Here is a 19,186-nt window from a genome sequence, read left to right as displayed (position 1 = left end):
AGCCCCAGGCTGTTTCACCTGTGCTTCTGACCCACTGGCTGCAATTCAGGGTTTCCACAACCACCTCCTTGGGTTTGATTTTAATTTGCAGGAGCAGCTCACAAAACTCAGGGAAATACGGACTTAAGTTTACTGGTTTATTGTAAAGGATATTACAAAGGACACAAATGAAGATACATAGGGCAAGATACAGGTGAAGGGGTGCATAGTTTCCATGCCCTCTCGGGCGCACCACCTCCAGGAACTGTGTTCAGCTTTCTGGAAGCTCTTCGAACCCTGTCCTTTTGGGTTTTTATGGAGGCTTCACTGCCAGGCATGATGGATTAAACCACTGGCCACTGGTGATCTACTTAACCTTCAGCCCCTCTACCCTCTCCAGGGGTTGGAGCTGGGGATGAAAGTCCCAACCCTCTAATCAAGGCTTGGTCTTTCTGGTGACCAGCCCCATCCTGAAGCTACGTAGGGGCTGCTACCACCACTCAATCATTAGCATATAAAAAGTCATTTATCACTTTGAAGCTTCCAAGGAATTTAGGGTCTGCAGGCCAGGAAATAGAGATGAAGACCAAATATATGTTTTATAGTATCACAGGTAGGATGGACCCAGCTGGTTTCAGAACAAGATTCAGATATGTACATTCAGCACAAGAACACAATCTTGTATCCTTGACAAGCCAAAAGTGAAGTCTAGCCCATCTATGTCTGGGAGTAGGCCATTGGGGCAGAGATGACAATCTGGGACTAAATCCTGGCTCAGCTATTAGAGCTGGATGCACCATGAACAAGAAATTATTCTCCAAAATCTGCACACAAGGCCTCATGTCAAAACAGCACACAACAAGCCCCAGTGCTATAGAATTCATCCCAAACATCTCAGTAAAGTCAGTCTTCTTGGACTGTCTTAGGGATTGGGTATAACAATAGATGCAGAAATACTACTCTTATATCATTTTTCTCCCAAGATCTTTCATCAGCCAAATCCTCCTAAGCTCCTTTGCTTTTGATAGGATGTGATATGTGCAGAATGTAGATTCGATAATAAGGAAATGTGTACTTGATCCTGAACTGCTTGCCACTGCCTCAAACAATCACATCCCTGGAAATGCAGAATTACCGGTTAATTATGCAAAGGGCAGACCCAGCTTTGTGTAGTCTATTGTTTGTAAGCCTGTCCCTGGCTTTAGTTACTCATGATATTGGGAAAAGCAACCTAATACAGACCTGCAGCTGTGCCCACACAGTGAAGGGAGCCTGGGGAATACTGCCAGCTTCGTGTGCATACAAAATAGGAGAGCTTACATTCCCTACATATGTTCCTCATTCTTCCGTGCATTTGTGGCTGGCAGCATTTCCAATCACAGCAGCCACTCCGTGAACAATCAAGATTACAGATCAGTGGCCAACAACAGCCCCACCACACTTGGGGACTGACGGGTCTCCAATGTAATGCACACCCTTGCCAACAAACCAGCTTTCACTCCTGGTCAGAATAGATATTGCGCTGGGACACACTAACCGTTTTTAAAACTCACAGTTTAGTTGTCTTTTGTTTTTTAAAAAGATACCCCACAGCTCAAGCATAGGACCTAAAGGAATAAACAAAGAGGTGTGCGCAGATTCACACGCAAGTGGTTAAGTGGCATCACAGCATAAAACAGCAAAAGCTGGAACAACTCAGATTTCCTCATAGGTTGTTAAATAAATTATGATACAGCCAATAGCAGAACTCCATGAGATCATTAAAAAGAAGGAGTAAGATATATAGACCAGAGATTAAACAATTTTGGGGGGTTTGTGTTAGGGGAAAGAAGTAGGTTCTAGAATACGTACAGAAAGATCGTATTTTCACTTACACCTCGTCGTGTGCGTGTGTAAAGCAGATGGGTATCATATTTTATTTGCAAAGAAAATATCCTGGAAGCACACGCACCAAACTGTTCATTACGATTATCTTCTATGGGGAAAGGAGGAGAGGATAAGGGTAACTACGAAGGAGAGAAAATGTTCACTTTAAAATTTATATTAATTTAAATGTATTTGTTCTAAAAATATGCACCACCGTTACAATCAGTGAGACGAGTGAAAATATTTTCATTTTTGAAGAAACACAGGCCCTCACATATTCACAGGAATGGCAGGGCTCTCATAACCAACCACCTGAGCTCTCCAATGTTAATGACATAACCCGATCACTCCACCCCGGGGCCTAATAACTCACCCATGGCTTCCCACTGCTCCTGTAATCAAACTCCCCCCGCAGGCCCCAGCGGCATCCTCCCCTGCTCCCTCACTAACCACGCCCAGCCACAGGAACCTGTTTTTCTGACTCCCGTGCACACCACGCTGGTCCCACCTTAGGCCCCATTTACAGTGGTCCCCCTGTCCAGGTGTGCTCCTTCTCCAGGCTACTTCCTGCCATTCAAAGCATCAGTTCAGGTGTCACCTCCGCACTGTGACCTTCCTCAACCCCAATTTGGAGTAGCCCTCCTCATGTGCTCTGTCGCATGGCTCTAGTTTATTTTCTTCACAGATCTCACTACTCTCTGCAATTACCTTACTGTGTATCCTTAGGTGCATGAGAGCAGGGAGCCGCTTTGGTGCCTCCAAAAGCACCCGCACACAGTGTGCACTCAGTACTCACTGAGTGGATGCACGGCAGGGCGAGGTGTCAGAACATGCGTCTCTTGATAGGAATCTGATGGGTAAAATCAGACTTTTTCCAAAACAAATTTTACCTTCTCACGTATGAAACAAAATGCACAATACAGTGACAGAACACCTATCCAACCAGAAACCAAGGCCTAGATCACCATTCACCATTCCAGAAATGCAGACTACTTAGAATTTAAAATAAGGATGGAGTTTAGATTCATTAAGGTGTTGTGGAAGTCCCTCAAGATGGTGTTTCGATTAATCCTTACTTGGGTTGGAAAGGCCATAAATTCTCTCTGTGACCACCATTCCTGAGTTGTCAGCCCAAATAGCCAAATAAACCCCTAACAAGAGCAGATATTTTGCCAGATTGGTCTTAACTGAAGCCAACAAAATATGCTATTCAAAATCAGGGTAAAAGGGGAGTATTGAGACATGGGACCTAAATATGTCATTTCCCAAACTCCCATGTGTTCTCTCAGACAGGACCTGTCAACAGGCCTCACATGGCTATTTTTCAAGGGTACTCAATTTCAGACTCCGACACATGCCTTCCTGTTCCAGAAGGATACACCTATACTAACCTAGTTTTTCTGCAATGTCAGCCACAGTCACCTTGGAAGCGGAGAAGAATTTGAACTTAGATTTAAAAAGCAGGTGGCATTAGCGTACTGTTGTTTATAGGTGACTTCCACACCACCGATGTATCATGCACACCGGTTTGCTCATCAAACACGTACATGTGAAAAGAGAAAAAGATTTTCTTGGCTGAAAATGCCAAGGCACAAATTTTGGTGGGTGCTGACACCCACACTAATGATCCCTTGTAGCAATAAACACGGTAACGCATTGAGAAACAGTAATTTGCCTGCTTTGTAGCCCTAAGACAGCCAAAGCGCAGAGTTTTTAACTCTTCCATTTCAAGCATGGAGCAACCTTCCTATCCAAATCCTAAAGTCCTCTCAGAGATGTTTCCCTCCACTGGCTTGTATTCTAGAAGTTAAACGGGAGGGGCAAATGGAGCTGCTCATCAAAGAACTTTTACTTGTACAAGATGAATAAGCGGTAGAAACCTGCCACACAGCACAGCGCCTACAATTAACGTGCTGTATCGTACGCTCAGTTTGTTAGGAGGGGAGATCTCGTGTTTGCACAATGATAAAATAAGTTTCAGAAAAGAATTTAAGTTAATTTAATTGCATTTTAGAACTCACATATTAATAATACTTCTGTATGTATAAATATTTTATGTATATATTTGTGTGTATATATGCATTTAGAGAGAGAGAGCACGTGCAAATATGTACACTTTTCAAGTCTTCGGGAGACTTCAAGAGACCTTTACAAGGTCTCTTGTAATCCTTTTCCTAACATAGGTAGGATGAGAAGTTTCAACCTTAACCAACAGATGAGGAAACATCTGTTGGTTTGGAAACAAAGTGTACTTATACTACGGGTAGCAGAAACAGACCTAAAATACAGATTTTTTTTTTTTTGTATCTGTAATTTGGAGAATGACGTCTTTCAGGCCTACAGGGAAAATGAAAGGAGTCCCCTCACCAACCCCTCCGGCTCACCCTTCCCGCTGGCTGTAAATCTGTGAGACAGCCCTGCGGGGGCTGACAACAGTGGGGCTGTTCTCTCCTTCCTCTTTGCTTCTGAGCCCATAGTCACGCCTGCCCTCAGCTCACTGCGAATCCATAGGGCTTCCCACCTGGGCAGGGCACACACAGCACTGCCTAGAAACGAAGATGACACCAGGCTTTGGAGTCTGGGAAGGCCTGCTGCAAATCCTCGCTCAGCGGCTTTATCCTGGCTTTAGTACTCTGGACACGTCACTGTGTCCCTCTAAACTTCCATTTCCCTCCTCTAAAGTCAGAATAGTGAAACTTGTATCTCATAGGATTGTCCTAATGAGAGAAAACATAGAAACTACTTAGCATAGTGCCCAAAGCATAGTAAGAAAATCAGTAGTTAAGACTGTCCTCAGAGTTAAACTTCTAGATCCAAACCTATCAGATCAGAACAGGAACTATACAAAAATCCCTTGGCTCCCAGGCCGCGGTTCCCTGCCAGAACGTCAGATCCGCAGCTCCATGCCTGGGGTCTACAGGCACTCCGAAAATACAGAATTTAAAAAGAATAGGGAGCCTCAATTATTAGCAGATGGTGACGATATCAACCATAACCACAGAAAAATCTCATAAATCAGAAAGGCAGCTGGTCAGTTAGGAAAACACAACAAAGGTGGTTACAAGGGCAAACAGGACAGATCATTGCAAAGTGTTACCCAAAGGAGAAGGAATTGTGGACAGTATCCTGGTCTCAAAGTTGGTCCCTTTTAGACCCAAATAGCATCTGTAATATGCAGACTGATACATCAATTTCTCAGAGGCTGATGCCACTACCATATCTACCTACTAACCCCTGCTGTTCCAATACCTGGGATGGCCACCTGGGTCTACCCACGGTGGGAAATGGAAGAACCCACATGGATGCCCTCTTAGCTTGGGGCTGCTAAAACAAAATACCACCGACTGGGTGGCTTAAACAACAGCTATTTTCTACCAGTTCTAGAAGCTAGAAGTCTGAGATCAGGGGCCAGTGGGGCTGGATTCTGGGGAGGGCCTCTTCCTGGCTTCTCGCTCTGTCCTCACAGAGAGGCCAGAGGGCAAGCTCCTGTGTCTCTTCCTCTTCTTATCCCATCATGGGGGCTCCACTCTCATGACCTCGTCCAAACCTAATTACTCCCAAAGTGTCCACACCTTCTGAAAGCATCCTATTGGGAATTAGGGCTTCAACATATGAATCTGGAGGACACAAACATTCAGTCCATACCAGACACCTGGACAAGATCTTATAATGAAGGCACTTCGCATCCACTAATAAATTGATATCCTGTTTTTACATGTCAGTTCTGTGAGTTTGATTAATCTGAGTCCCCTGATTTGTGCCATTAAAAAAATGAAACCTCAGTCTGTGAGCCCAAAAACCAGACTCTGCACAGTTGTAACGAGGCCAGGAGGACAAACGGCAGTGAGGTGGAGGGCCTCTTGGAGGAAGCTTTCTCCAAACAGTGACATGCTACTTTAATAGCACGGGTAACAGAACTTTCAGAGAGTCTGTGGGAATCAAGTCCAAAACTCAGAAGAAGGAAGAAAAAGGTGATTTTTTTTCAAAAGCATAAAATCCCGTTAAGTGTAAATCAAAACCACGTAGAGATACCATTCACATCCACTAGAAGGGCTAGAATCAAAAAGACAGTAACAAGTGTTGACGAAGATGTGAAGAAATTGGAGGCCTCATACACTACTGGTGGGAAGGTAAAATGGTACAGCCACTTTGGAAAACATTTTGACAATTCCTCAATGTTAAGCATAGAATTATCATATATGCAAGAGCCATAGTCTGAACGTTTGTGTACCCTCAAAAATTCCTATGTTGAAATCCTATTGCCCAGAGCAATGGTGTTAGGAGGTGAGACCTTTGGGAGGTGATTAGGTCACGAAGGCAGAACTTCATGAATGGGATTAGGGGCCTTGTAAAAGAGACACCAGGGAGCTGCCTTGCCCCTTCTGCCATATGAGGACACACTGAGAAAATGCCATCTATGAACCAGGAAATAAGCCCTCACCAAACACTGAATCTGCCTTGATCTTGGACTTCCCAGGCTCTAGAACAGTGAGAAATAAATTTCTCTTCCTTATAAGCTACCCAGTCTATAGTATGTTGTTATAGCAGCCCAGACAGACTAGGACACACAGCAATTCCATTCCTAGTTATATACTCAAGAAAAATGAGAATATACTTCCACACAAACACTAGTGCACAATGTTCATAGCAGCATTCTTCATAATAGCCAAAAACTAGAAACAACACAATCCCTGCAGTGAGATGTGCTGCAGTGGTAACAAGGAATGAAGGGCTGATACACCACACAACACGGGTCAGTGCCGACAACTTTATGCTGAGGGAATGACTAAGCGACAAAGGACCACAGAGTGTATGATTCCATGCATATAAAATGTCCAAAATAGGCAGATCTACAAGGACAGAAGGTAGACAGTGGTGGCCTTGGGCGGAGTGGTGCCGGATGACGAGGGCTGACGGGAGTGGGGCCTCTCTGTGGTACTGAACGTGCTCTAAACGGACCGTGATGATGGAAACATGACTCCGTGGATACACTAAAAGCCACTGAACTGTACACTTGAAATGGGAGAATAGTATGCTATGTGAATTATATTTTAATAAAGCCATTTTGTGAAAACCACCGATCTCTATTTTGCCTGGGAAGCCTGTTAAAAATAACCCCATTTTTCAGGTACCTGCTATGGGTAAACACGGTGCCAAGCAACTTTACTATATTATCTCATGTGTTTCTCATGACAATTTTATGAGGTAGGAAGAAACTATTAAAAAACAACACTCGAGTATTTCTTTAAATGCCTCCTATTTAGTGATATGCTAAATAAGCTGAATTACGGTGCAGAGAGATGCTGGTAAAATCTGTACTGCCTAACAGCTCCACGGTGCAACCCCTTAGAAAAAGGCAGGAGATGGGGAGAAAAAAACTCACCAGAATTTCATTGAAAGCAAGTTCATGGAGCCCCAAAAGCAGGCTGCGTGCACCATGGTGGGTCCTTGCATAAGAGAAGTAGCGGTACATAAAAACACCCGGCGGGGCTGATGGTTTAAGTACAATAGCACCCAGTAGCATAATCACAGGAAGGCAGTATCAATGCAGAAGACGTAAGAGCTTTACTCTTTGTTCCCAGACTGGCTTGCTTTTTTTTAATTTCCCAAAAAGGGAAAAAGTAGGCTTGATAGGATTACAAAAATAATATATGGACCTTATAAAAACTTTTTCCCCAAAATTCAAAAAGATTAAAAAAAAAAAAAGTAAATATCAGCTACAGCCAACATCAACATTTGGTGTTGATCAGCAGCCAGTGGCAAGCACTATGCAAAGTCAAATTGAATTAAAAATGCCCAACAGCGAACACACAGGACAAAATCTGGAGACGGAAGTGAGAAAAAATACGCCATAAAACTTCTCTGACCCTAAAACTTCAAAGATAGCTGTGGAAAAAACAAGCCCACAGAGCTTTCCTCTAAAAATAGGACACCTCAGAGAAGGGAAAGAGCTTGCCCCAAATCCCCACTGACAAATGGTGGTCATAAGGGGAGAAGAATGTCATCTTCACCTGTCTTCCCGAAATCCCGCCGCTGCAAGGGGGGCTCCTGAACTGAGGTCTGTTCACCTCCAAGCACGGGCGGCAGTTCACTGAGGGCAGTAGAGAGTAGAAGATGGAAAGATGACAAACACCAGGATCAACTTGGGGTAAAACGGGGTCCCCTTCCACGGTGCTGGGCCCCGGCGCTCTCAGGACGGAACACTCTACTCTCGGCAAATGCTTCCTGGCAGCAGGTGCCAGAAGAAAGGCCACAGCTAAGAACAAAGGCCGACTCCTGCCCCTGATGGCAAAGCCACAGAGCCCTCAGCCCAGTTTCACGAAAGCAGCAACCAAAGCTCCAAAGAGCACGAAAGAAGTGCAGGCTGCAGCTAAGGCAAAGGATCCTCATTTGCAAGGCCTCTGAGACACGGGGAGGGTTGCAGTGCTTACCATGACAGCCATTTGCCAGGGGACCCAAGAAATGAATGCCAGCTCCTAGGAAAGCCAACCTGGCCCCTAGGCTGCCCTGCGCCAGGCACAGTTTAATCTGTGTCTGGCCAAGTGCCAGCTGTTTCCCCACCTTGCAGAGTTAGAACCAAAGCCCAGGACTGCATTTCAAGTTGGGTAATTTTGTATTCCTTAATTCTTCTGGATCCACAACAACTTTGCCTTTTCCTCCAACTAACTTTGGGCTGCAGCTATTTGCTAGGAAGCAGCATGTCTAGGAGGAAGGAGAGGGCAGGCAGAAGGACAACGTGGTAAAACCAAGACATGCAAATAATCATTTGCAGAGGCAGCACTGTATTGTAGTCATGAGCAGACTGCAGAGCAAACAAGACCTAGGTTTAAACCCCAGTCTATCCACGACTAGCCACGAGCCTTTGGGAACAATATTCGCCTTCTGTGCCAGGCACTCGATAATACCTCTACCAAGCACAGAGCCCAGAATAATACCTGGCACGAGTCAGGTGCTCAGTAGATGGTTATTAACTATCATTTTACGAAGGGTTATCAAAACTTTACATAAGATGATGAAATTCCATAGTTCAATCTTTCATTCTGCAATTCTTTAATGAACACCTACTAAATGCCAGGCATTAGTCTAAGGGTTGGGGATAAAAAGAATAAGACAGTTAAGAAATACCCTTGCCCTGGGGAGCTTAAAATCTTGTAGCAGAGATAGACGAATATACCCATACATAAATTAAATACAAGTAATTAAATCTATGAAGGAAAAAACATGGTGCCGCACAAAAAGAACATGGATGGCTGGGGCAAGGCAGGAACTACCTGGTCAATTATGAAGTTGTACTGCCTTAGTCACCCGAGTTCTAGTAGCCAGAGTCTGGGAACTGCCCCAACATGGAAATAAAGGCTTCTCACTCCCATCTGAAATTCTGGCAACCCATTTCACAAAGAAATGCAAATGCCCCCAAATTGCATGAGAATATGTTCAACTGGACTAAAGAAATGCACGTTAACATGGAGAATTCGGTTTCCCACCTGGACAACCGGTGAGGATCACAAAAAATTATAACACTTAGTACTGGCAAAGGCGAGTTAACAGACTCTTTGTTCCCTCCTAGTGGGGATGTAAATTACTGTGACCTTTTTGGAGCACAGTGTGACACAGGTCATCAAAATTATGTTGGCATGTTCTCTGACCCAGCCTTCTAGTAATTCATCCTAAAGAAGTAAGAGAACAAGCATTAAAATACAAATGTGTAAGGACAGTTATTTCAGGTTGTTTCTAACCCCAAGACGTTGGAAATAACCCATATCTTCAGCAGAAAAGTGCCTAAAGAAAATAGGCTAAATCCATATATAGAATACTGCATAGCTGTCAAAAATAACGTGCCTTTATTTATCCTAGGATGGAAAGATGTCTAAAATATGTTAAGCAGAGAAAAACCAGTTTGCAAGAAAGTATATATAGGTCATCTCTATTTATGTAAAAAAAAAAAAAAAAAAGCAAAATGGATATATGTATAGTCGTGTGTATGTGCTAGCTCTGGTTATGCCTGGGCGGCCCTCTGACAAGCGAGTTGTACTGTATTCTTTGCACCTCTATCAATTACCTGAGCTTTTAACAATAATCATGTATTACTTTGTCTTGCCCCACACAAATCAGATTTCTTGGGGTGGTGAGGGTGGGACCAAAATCAAGGAATCAACGAACAATCTTTTTATCCCCTTACTACAACCATCCCTTGTTTCTAGGTCAAAAGCAACTTTCTAAATATGCTACGGTGTGTGGTTTTAAAGTTTTCTTTAGAAATTCTTTTATTCCATGCTCCTGAAAAGCAAAATGAAACAAAAGCACAATTTCAAACTATTCCACTACAATGAATAAAAAATATTTTCACAATTCTAGGGATGGAAAATAAGTTATCTAACATTTTTTGGGCAGATTCCATTCAATTCCATGTTTAATCTTCACAATGCCACGTGGTAGCTATCATGACCGTCCTCCCCCCATGTTCACAGATGAGAAAACAGAGGTTTTGAAAGATCAGTGAATCACTTAAGGTCACAGAGCAGGTGAGTGGCAGAATGAGCTCTGTTGGAGGACTCGTCTCTGGAACTGTTCAGTGTCCTGGGGCTGCCATAACACAGGACCACAAACTGAGCAGCTTAAGCAACAGAAACTTACTGTCTCACACGGTTCTGGAGGCTAGAAGTCTGAAATCAAGGTATTGGCAGGGCCAAGTTCCCTTTTACATGTTTAGGGTAGACTCTTTCCCTGCCTCTTCTAGCTTCTGGTCTTTGCCGCAATCCTTGGCATTCTTTGGCTCATAGATGCATCACTCCAATCGTCTACCCCCATTGTCACATGGCTGTCTACTCCCTGGGTGTCTCTGACTCTCTGTTTTCTCTTCTTATAGGTATATTTGTCCTGTTGGATTAGGGCCCACCCTAATTGAGCATGACCTCTTCTTCAGTTGATTACATCCGCAAAGACCCTATTTGCAGACTGGGGGGTTAGAATTTCAATGTATCTTTTTGGGGGACACAATTCAACCCATAACAGGGACCAAATCTACACTGTAGTACATCCTGCCCACAGCACCACCACCCATTAGTGCATGTCTGTGTCGTGGCTGGTTTCAGATGTCTTTCCATGACAGTGGAGGACAAACTCCTGCCTTCAGGCAAGTCTACATCCAAACTATTCAAGGCAGATGAACTCATGTCCTGCCATAAAGGCGCCACTTTCTCGCCTGGAATCTTATCAGTCACTGAGGGCATCTCTGAAGTTATTTATTCTTCTAGTTCAGGTTCTGCTCTTGAATTAAAAACACATTCAAGCACTTTGTAAAGTTAAGAGCGCTAGACAAATGTGGAATAAATGGGATTCACTTTCCCAAAGCCTTTGATTTAGGGCCAGATCAAACATCCCTTTCGAAGAAGAGGGAGATGTGATACTATTTTCATATGTTCTTGGTATAAATGACTCATTGCCTTTGCAGTCCAGTTAGATCAAGCACCAAAAGCAAATTACCAATCCATCATTTCTTGACTGAATCCCAGTTCCTTTTTTAATTTCTGGAGTTGTTTCTGAAAGCAGCCAGGATGCTACTGAAGCCAGTAATCAAAAGGCTATCAAGCCATCCTGTCAGCTGCTAGTTTTCAGGCCAAGGCACTTGGCTCAGCAAACTGGAGAAGAAAGCAGAGCAAGTGCCCTGGGAGAGAGCCAGGGTGCCCCACTGACTTCACACGACGAGATACACAAAGGATTTATGCCTCTCTAAGGACATCATCCCAGAGCCCTCAGATCCACTTTCCAGTGTGAGGCTGAGCATGATGCTATTGGGAGGTGCATCCGGAACAGGAGAACAACCTCTCAGGCTGTGTTGTTGACTCGGTGTTGTAGAATCAGAAGCCTGTCAAGGTGAACGACGCCTCCCATCTGCCGCCACCTCTCTGTCTCAACAAGCTGACTGGTGGCCCAAAGAGACAGCTGGCACTGGGGTGCCTCGGTATGGCCCCACCTGTGCTGCAATCATATGTAAAATGTCAGGGGCCCCCAATGAGTGTCCAGCTGTACCTTCCATGGCAAGCACCCGATGGCCCTTGCAGCTGACGGCAGCAGGACACTGTCCTTCCTGCGGCCTTACATGGCGCATGGGGCTGAGAATAGTTAAGACAGGAGTGACAATCCCTGTGTCATTCAGCCCTGCCAAGTTCCTCCCACACTAATTTCCCCCACGCCCTCCTCCTTCAGCACCTCCTTCCTTCCTTGATATCTTTCTCTCCTTTCCAAATGTCCTGAACTTTGATTTCTTAAAACAACTTTGTTTCTTAAAAATAGGCTAAAAATTTATCAAACTAAAGAGGCATTCTCCGATACAGTAGCTCTTAGCTGTATGGGACAATTTAAATTCTTTAAAATTAAATAAAGTTACAAATGCAGTTCCTCAGTGGCTCTAGCCACATGCCAGGTGCTCAATGGCCACATGTGGCTAGAGGCTGCCACAGTGCACAGCAGATACAGAACATGGCCACCATCACAGTGTCTATTGGACAGCTCTGGTCCAAAGGATGTGAAGAAAATGTCTCCCTTCCTTCCTCTGTCCCCAGCCCCTTCCTGGAGGGGAGGGGACTCTGCTGCCAGGCTCCATTGTATCCTTGCAGAGATCCTTTATGTGCCTAAACAAAGTATGTGGATGCTAAACTCTTTTGTTAAAACAAGTGAAAAAAAGACCATACACACTGATTTGTGCCATGCTTGCTTCACTTAATGAAACTTGGAGGTCACAATATAAGTGTACAAACAGTACTTCATTCTTCTGAGTGGCTGCATGGCAATCCACTGTCACCAGGCCAATGTCACCACCCCCACTCTCCTGTCACACCCTGCGTGGCCCTACTCCCTTCCCTCTCACCCTGCTCTCCCAGTCTCCACATCCTCAAACTCTTTACTGACTGTTCCTTTCACCTTCTTGCCCTAATAAAAACATAGCTGTCCCCCAAGGAAGCTTCTCTCCTCTCCTCCGAAGTAGAGGCAGCTCTCTCTCATCTCAGAACCTCATCGTCCTGGTGGCCGCTGCAAACCACTTCTCCAGCATCCAGCCAATCCCTGGCCTCACACATGTCCCTGACCTTTCGTCCTACTCTAGCTCAGCCACCCCCTCCCAGCCTAAATCTACACCAATAACTGGAACACCTATGGAATCTTGGTTTTTGGAAGCCTACTCTCAGATTAGCACCCCCCACACCAACAATTGTTCAACTAATCAAAACTTTCAGTCCTTGGTGGCTATTCATTAATCTTGCCACTCTCCTTCCATCCCTTCTTGCCCAGCTTGCATATTCTGGTCTATTCTTAGAATCCCTTGCTTGCAAACATACTTGACTCCCTGTGCCTCCTTCTATCATAAAAAACCTTACCTATTGAAAACCCTATCTGTGAGTAAACCTGATGGTCTACCTTCTCCATATCTCTATTCCCCACCACAGGAAAGTGACTGATCAAATTTTGAGTTTAAAAAAAAAATAACTAGTTGGTAGGATTATAAAATGGTGCAACCACTATGGAAAATAGTATAGAGGCTCCTTAAAAAATTTAAAGAAGAATTGCCGTATGATCCAGCAATCCCACTTTCGGGTATATACCCAAAAGAACTAGAAGCAAAGTCTTACAGAGATATTTGTATACCCACGTTCACAGTAGCATTATTCACAACAGTTAAGAGGTAAAAGCAACCTAAATGCTCATTGGTGGAGGAATGAATAAATGATATGTGGCATATACACACAATGGAATATTATTCAGCCTTTAAAAACAAGGAAATTGTGTTACATGCTACAAGATGAATGAGCCTTGAAGACCCTCTGCTAAGTGAAATAAGCCAGTCATAAAAACGATAAATACTGTATGATTCCATTTATATGAGGTATCTGAAGTAGTCAAATTCATAGAAACAGAGTAGAATGGTGGGTGCCAGGGGCTGGGGGGGAAGGGAAGATGGGAAGTTGTTTAATGGGTACGGAGTTTCAGTTTTGCAGGATGAAAAACTTCTGGAGATCTGTTTCACAACAATGTAAACATACTTAACACTACTGAACTGTACACTTAGTTAAGATAATAAATTTTATGTATTTTTTATCCAAATAAAAAATGCAAAAAATAACTATGGGGGCTACACTCTGCAGTGGTGCTGAAGCCATACTCTCTCATTCTCCGAGCATCACACCCCATCGCATCCACAGTGAGGACACACAGCCATCAGGTGGCTGAGGAAGGTTTTGATTCTCTTGGCATTGGCAATTCCAAGCTCAAGATTCATTCTGAGGCTTTGGGTCCAATTCAAAAAAATAAAAAGAGTTAACTAGGGGACAGTTGGATGTTTCCAAATTCCCTCTAATATTATTCTCCAGCAATTAACTGAAAGCCAATAGCCTTTCTGGCTATGCCCCTCATAACTTATTTATGTTCATTAATATGCACAGCTTCTCAGCTGGCAGTGATTTTATCAATTTTAAATTTACATGGGGTAAGCCAGAGATTAAAACTTCAAACCAAAGCCAACAATATAGAGGATTGTGAATATCATTTTAATCCCTAGATTAGGAATCTCCAAGTGAATTCATTGACATCATCGAATGAGCAATTGGGAATTACCAAAGCAAGTCCTCTGTGAGTTTTTCACTTTTGCATAATAATATATACTTTTTAAAAAATGGTACCTGTTTCTGGATTATTAAAAACAGTGAAACCAGAGACATTTCTTGTCATCGATTTTCATCTTGGAAAACCTCCAGGCCACCTGGCAAATTTTCACACAGATCCAAACATTAAAGAAAAGCCACAATAATTTGTGGCTTTGTGACTAATACATATGAAATGCATTTCAGTAGAAAGGAAATCAAATTAAAAAAAAGCAAATTAGAAGAAAGAAATTGGAAAACTCTGACCTCAATTCCTTCTGAAATTGCAAATCAAATTTTGTATTATTAACTCTAAAACAAGAAAGAAAATGCAGAGGAAGAGCTTTCTCCTTGCAGGGCACTGCCCAAGAAAAACAGAATGCAAGCCACATATGCAATTTTGCATTTCTAGATGCCACATTGAAAAAGCAAACATAAATTTAAAAAATTAATTTTACTAGTTTAACCCAATATTTCCAAAATATTCTGATATCAACATTAATCAATATCTTCAAAATTATCATAAAATGTTTACTTTTATTCTTACTAAGTCTTTGGAATCTGGTCTGTATACTTATAACACATCCCAGTTCAGATAAGCCACACATAAGTGCTAAAATATTGCGCTAGCGGCAACCATATTGACAGTGCAACTATAGAACCAATGATTACATGTTCTTCTGGCAAGACGGTGGCTGGCTCTTGAAATCTGAGCATAGCTCTATATGACACTCTCTGGACCGTTCTCACTGAATTCCTCAAATACTTAGAACAGCTTGATTGGATGCATTAGCTGCTCCTTCAGCTAGGCCAGTGTTAACTCAACTTTTGTCACCATGGTATAGGTTGATTATCCTCTATCCAAAATGCTTGGGACGAGAAGTGTTTCAGATTTCAGATTTTGGGGGATTTTAGAACATCTGCATACACATATGTGGAATTTTCTACTGTGACATCATGTTGGTGATCAAAAAGTTTTGAATTTTGGAGCATTGTGGATTTTCAGATTAAGGATGCTCAACCTGTAATATCATTTGAAATTTTTAAAAAATCTGCTTACTGCTATTCTACTGTTTTCTTAATTTTTTCAACCACAAATTAACTCACTTTTAAAAATTAACTTTATCCTAAATGATATCATCTGTGATATCCCAAGTTTGATACTTTGTTTGTTAAGAGTTAATGCACATTAAAATAAATATTTAACATTTAAAAGAAGTTTTTCTGTGTACTAAAGCCAATAATGGAATGAAATAAAATTTGCCCTCATTAGTGAATAAGTTATGGTATCAACTTTTGAAAGGTTTCCATTTGGCACATTCAAACTCAGATACATTTTCTGTATCCCTTGGCCCTAGAAAGATATCTCAACATTTGTAAGTTTAAGTATGGCTTAACATCCCATTAGAGAGAATCTTCTATGCTCCCAACTTCCACCTTTGTTCTTCACTCACCACCCCTGTCCAAAAAAAAAAAAAGAGTATCTTCTACTATATCTGGGCACCACCACAAACCACAACAAGGGGGAATTTACTCATTTGTGGTCAACTGTCCAAAAGCTGCAGATTCAGGGTAAAACTCTTGCCCTGATATACACACACATGTATGTATATGTATACGCATGTATAAACAAGCATGTATATATACACAGAGATGAGTTAATACATGTATATGCATATGTGTGTGTATATATATTCATCACAATAATCCTACGATTCGTTGGTTTCTTGCTTTTCTAGATACAGAAATGAGGCATAGAGCAGTTAGCTTCCCGTTGTCACAGAGCTAGTAAGTAGTGATATTCAAAGCCAAGGAGAAATCTGAGATGGAAGTTGGAAAAGACACGTTTTATGGTCTCAAACACAAATCCCTAAAAGTCAAAATCTTCACCCATGGGATGTGGAAGCTGGGCAAACAACATTGTCTAGCACACAGAGGGATGGAAGGCAAGCAGAGTGACTCAGAATGCCTGTGAGATGTCCCTGCGAATTACAGTGGGGAGCTCATCTCGCTTAGAAGGAAGGAAAAACAACACAAAAATCCAAGACAACACAGGCTCCAACAGCAAAAAGAGAGAGGATGGATAGATGGATGCATGGATGGTTGTATGGATGGATGGATAGATGGACGGACGGATGATAAGCAAACACATATTTGCCCTGGACTCAAGCAAGAACAGAGAGAACTGTAAAGGTTCAGCCTCTCTCTCTGACCACCCCAGGAGGAGCCTATCACATGGCTGACATCACACCAGCTGCTCTCAGAGGCAACCTGGGGACCTTATTCTCATCACTGGGACACAAGCTGCAAGGTGAGCTGTGCTCAGGGTCTAATTACGTGGCCTTCATTTGAAGGGCTCTGCAGTCTGGAAAAAGATAAGAATCCACTTACATGTACTCCCTATGGGCAGAGTGTACAGCGGCCGCATTGCTGTAACGCCACAGGACAATCGCCGATGACAGGACGTCAAGGATGGCATCAAACTAGGAGAAGAAGACACAGAATTAGTGGTTTTCCAGAGTTAACAGGGCATGACCGTGAAGACACAGGGCAACAGGGCTGTGACTCAGAATATCTGAACGAGTGACCTCAGAGCAAAGAGGCATCCTATTGTTACGACACAGCCACTCACAGCCCTCACGGTGGAGCCTGCGGAGTGTGGAGCCCGGGGCACCCGACCGGCCGGCCTGGTGGCAACGCTACACCCCTCCTAACACCTTGTGTTGCTCCCCTGCTCCCACGACCTGAGAAACCACACTCTGTTGTGTGGTAGGCTCTGCTCCCAGGGCCCCCGGCTCCCAGCACTCTGGAGATATGGGGCAGAGCTGGGGGGATACACTGTTCTGAAACACCTGGAATTGGTTTCCCCATGACAGGCAAGATAATTGCAGTATTTTCCTGCATATCCTAAGTAAAAGATTCGGGGTAAGAATTCTGTGTTTCTGGCTCTCAATGGCATTGTTCTACCTGGGGTCCAGGGATAAGGGTGGGGCCACCCAGGGGCTGCAGGAAGTCTGCCAACACTTGGAAATCATACACAAAATGTAATGCTTTTGTCTCAATGAGAGCAAGCGCCTCACGTAGCAAGCTGGAGAGAACGAGGGAGAAAACGTATGTGTGTGTTTGTGTGCTTCTGGGGCTGCGCATGTATGTGCATGTGAACACGTGGCGTGTTTGGGTATGTGTGTGGTGGTGTGCCTTTTTCTGGACAGTCCACATCTTTCATACGATTCTGAAAAGAATCCCCCGTGCCCCCCAAACATCAAAAAGTCCTCACAACAAAGGGCAGAAGTGGGTTTGGGAACAGGTAAGGGATACCCTAAAGCTACCGCAGGAGGGATGTTGAGGGGCGCTCTGAGTCATCGCACGATACCACTTCCCAGCTGGACAGTCACAAACACTAGCAATCTCTTGAAGGGGTGCAGGGGAACTTCACCCAATTTTTCAACACACCTGGCTTGTGACGCAGACACCTGATTTCTCTAAGCAACTCCCCTGAGGAGCTGCGAAGCCAGGTCACCTCTAAGGGGGCTACAGACTGATTTATCCTACCATGAGTAGCCCAGTCTTAACTCCCAGCACGTCTGCCCACACCAGCAAATGCCTCACTCCGGTGGGTGCCAGGCCTACGCACAACCTGGAAGGGGAAAAGGGGCCAAGACTCCCAACACATCCTCTCACCCAACCACACTGTGGGAAACGTAGTTCCCCAATCCATGCTTGAGAATGACACAGTCTCATTGCAGTTTAACTCTATTAAATTGTAATTGTTATAGAAGGCAGTTTCCATAAAAGGTACGTTTCTTATGCTAAATTCTCATATGCTAAGCATCCTCGCATTTGAGGGCTCAGGAAAAACGTGCAAAACTTCATGAAAGTACATTTTCAGGTTACTTACTGCAAACCCAAAAGCAGAAGCGCTGTACCTCATAACGGAGACAGCTAAAAAGAAAGAAAATATTATTCAGAATATTTTAAAACGTCTCTCATTTGTGAGTATATTAATACATTTGACATGGCCTTTTAAACATCAGTGGAAAAATTCCAAGAGAATAAAACTAAAAATTAACTGTACTTGTAAAATCTAAGAATTAAAAAAAGTGAAGCGTGAACTGAAAAGCTTCCCTGCCTCCACCTGCAACAACTTCCTCTCCAGCGTGTTTTGAAACACCCAAGGGCCAACTTCAGAATAAAATTGCTTAAGCAGTTGTCAATCAAATGACTTCTGAGACTTTAATAATTCAGCAACTGGGAACAGAGAATCAGGAACTACATCAAATTTTTGAAAGTGAAACTGTAACCACCCTGACTGTCCCCATAATAAGGTAATTAGTGGTGGTGTCTAAGGCACACACCATTGCTGCCATGGTTGAAAAAAATCTTTTGCCTGCCAGAGTTTAAAATCTAATGTAGACACCAATACAGCTATTTAGAAAAATAACAACAAATGATCTTAAACAATAGATGTCTACAAACATAGATGCCACGATTATAACTAAGACATATTTTTACAAAATCTACATGGCAAAAGATAGATATATTTTATCCGTATTTAAAAAATTTGGGGCAAGTCCGTTGGGTAGCATTTTGCCTAATTCTATGCTGTCCCAAAGCAGCTACAAAGACTATTCTCAATTGATGTAACAAAGGCAGATCTCCAGATGAAAGTCGTATTTAACAAGCAAGTGTGCTCCCTCCAACAAAGACTG

At 43.2% G+C, this 19,186-nt stretch overlaps 1 protein-coding gene across 1 annotated transcript in view; it reads right to left on the bottom strand.

Moving 5' to 3' along the window:
• The window catches only part of TMEM163 (transmembrane protein 163), a 235,656-nt gene that overhangs the window by 84,145 nt on the left and 132,325 nt on the right, over window positions 1-19,186 (bottom strand). Inside the window, exons 3-4 of the mRNA XM_012650515.1 lie at window positions 18,376-18,419; window positions 16,869-16,960 (exon numbers count right to left, since the gene is read on the bottom strand). Of these exons, the coding sequence (XP_012505969.1) occupies window positions 16,869-16,960; window positions 18,376-18,419 (136 nt within the window). The remainder of the gene's footprint in view (window positions 1-16,868; window positions 16,961-18,375; window positions 18,420-19,186) is intronic.

The sequence above is a fragment of the Propithecus coquereli genome, unplaced genomic scaffold (assembly GCF_000956105.1).
Source record: "Propithecus coquereli isolate 6110/MARCELLA unplaced genomic scaffold, Pcoq_1.0 Scaffold33, whole genome shotgun sequence".
NCBI classification, from domain to species: domain Eukaryota; kingdom Metazoa; phylum Chordata; class Mammalia; order Primates; family Indriidae; genus Propithecus; species Propithecus coquereli.
This window is presented reverse-complemented; position numbering and strand designations above follow the sequence as displayed.